This window comes from Carlito syrichta, unplaced genomic scaffold, assembly GCF_000164805.1.
Source record: "Carlito syrichta isolate Samal-C Ts95f unplaced genomic scaffold, Tarsius_syrichta-2.0.1 Scaffold282153, whole genome shotgun sequence".
Taxonomy (NCBI): Eukaryota; Metazoa; Chordata; class Mammalia; order Primates; family Tarsiidae; genus Carlito; species Carlito syrichta.
The window spans coordinates 1-1447 of NW_007226249.1; the positions used below are offsets into that span (position 1 = coordinate 1).

At 48.6% G+C, this 1447-nt stretch overlaps 1 protein-coding gene across 1 annotated transcript; it reads right to left on the reverse strand.

Annotated features, from left to right (window-relative positions):
* Window positions 1–6: 6 nt before the first annotated feature.
* On the reverse strand, window positions 7–1403 carry LOC103254491 (NKAP-like protein). Its single transcript, XM_008052572.2, has one exon. It carries the CDS (start codon window positions 1374–1376, stop codon window positions 159–161), a length of 1218 nt encoding a protein of 405 aa, XP_008050763.1. The 5' UTR covers window positions 1377–1403; the 3' UTR covers window positions 7–158.
* Window positions 1404–1447: the final 44 nt, after the last annotated feature.

Sequence of the window (1447 nt, forward strand, 5' to 3'; positions counted from 1 at the left end):
AACAACAACAACAAACCTGCTAAAGATATCTCCTAATGCAGGTTTTTCCTGAGGGACTTACTAACATAGTAAATACAGTAGCACTGTAAAGCCTTTTAATATTTTTGGTTATATAAAACTTTTGTTGTTAAGAGTTTTGCTGTGCAACAAACAAATCCCTACTTGTCATCTTTCCCTTTTGTCTTTCTGAACACCATCTCTCGGAAACTGGCTAAAATCTTATTTTCTCTCTTTCGTCTCTCTTCTTGGTTAAAGGATGCAAGGGCTCTCTTCTCATCAGCACTATATATCTGGTTCTCCTTACGCAGTCGTACAGCCTCCATTCTGCGATGCCTGCTACCACTCATGACATAACCTGAGCATTCAAACGAAGCGATTTCTTCACTTGTCAACCCAATTTCACCTCTTCGTGGGATACGCTTTCCGGCTTTTACATATTCAGCCATAGCTGCACCTTCACCTGGGAGCAGCGCATGACCATAGTTCAAAGGTTTCTCATCTTGAGAGGTATACATTATAGGTGCTTCTGGACCTATTAAATCCATGGTATCTGCAATCTTAGATTGTTCAATCCAGGTGTCTTCTGGCAACTCCTCTTCTGAAGTTCTACAGCTTGAGTCGTTGGATTCTTTTTTAGTCTTCTTCTTTTTCTTGGTCTTTTTGGCTTTGTGTTTCTTTTTCTTCTCTTTCTTTTTGGCTTTTTTGAGTCTCTTTTTATTATTGTCAGAGCTAGAATGCATGTCGGAGTCTGAGTCGCTGTCACTATTATTAGAAGACTTTATATGTTTTCTTTTAGACGACTTATTCCTTCTCTTTTTCTTGTTTTTTGAACGACTGACCTTTTTCTTTTTTTCTTCCGTGTTGGAATCCGAACTGCTGCTCTTCTGATTCATTACCTCTTCGTCCTCAACTGGGGTATGTTCATCAGAATCTGGCTCAGGAGACTTCGGAGACAGCCCCCATACTTCCGGCGCTCCCAACTCTCCGGTCCTCTCTCTCTCCTTCAGCCTCCTCTGCCAATAGCGCTCCTCTATCACCTTCTCGTAGACTTCCGCCCGCTGCCGGTAGCCCGCATAGCGGTGGTGATGGTAGCGGGATCCCCCACAGTAGACCGAAGAGGAGGACGAGAAGGCGTAGTTGCGGAGTCCTGGGGGCCGCTCTCGAGACCCAGAGCGGCGAAGGGTGGAGGAAGTACCCATGCCCGAGTCGCTGCACGGAGGCCTGAGGTTCTCACGGCCGCGGGAGCGAGAGTGGGAACGGCCATCCCAAGGGGAGCGTCCGGCCTGCGCGGATGGCCGGCTCCCCGACGAGCTGCGGCGCTGTCTCCGAGTGTCCAGGGTTTCCTCCCAACAACGGGATCGGGATACCGGGGCCATGAGCCGCGCCTCGAATGGGCTACGCGGACGGTTACTACAGAAACACGGGCTGGCTGGTGGTTCCCACTCGC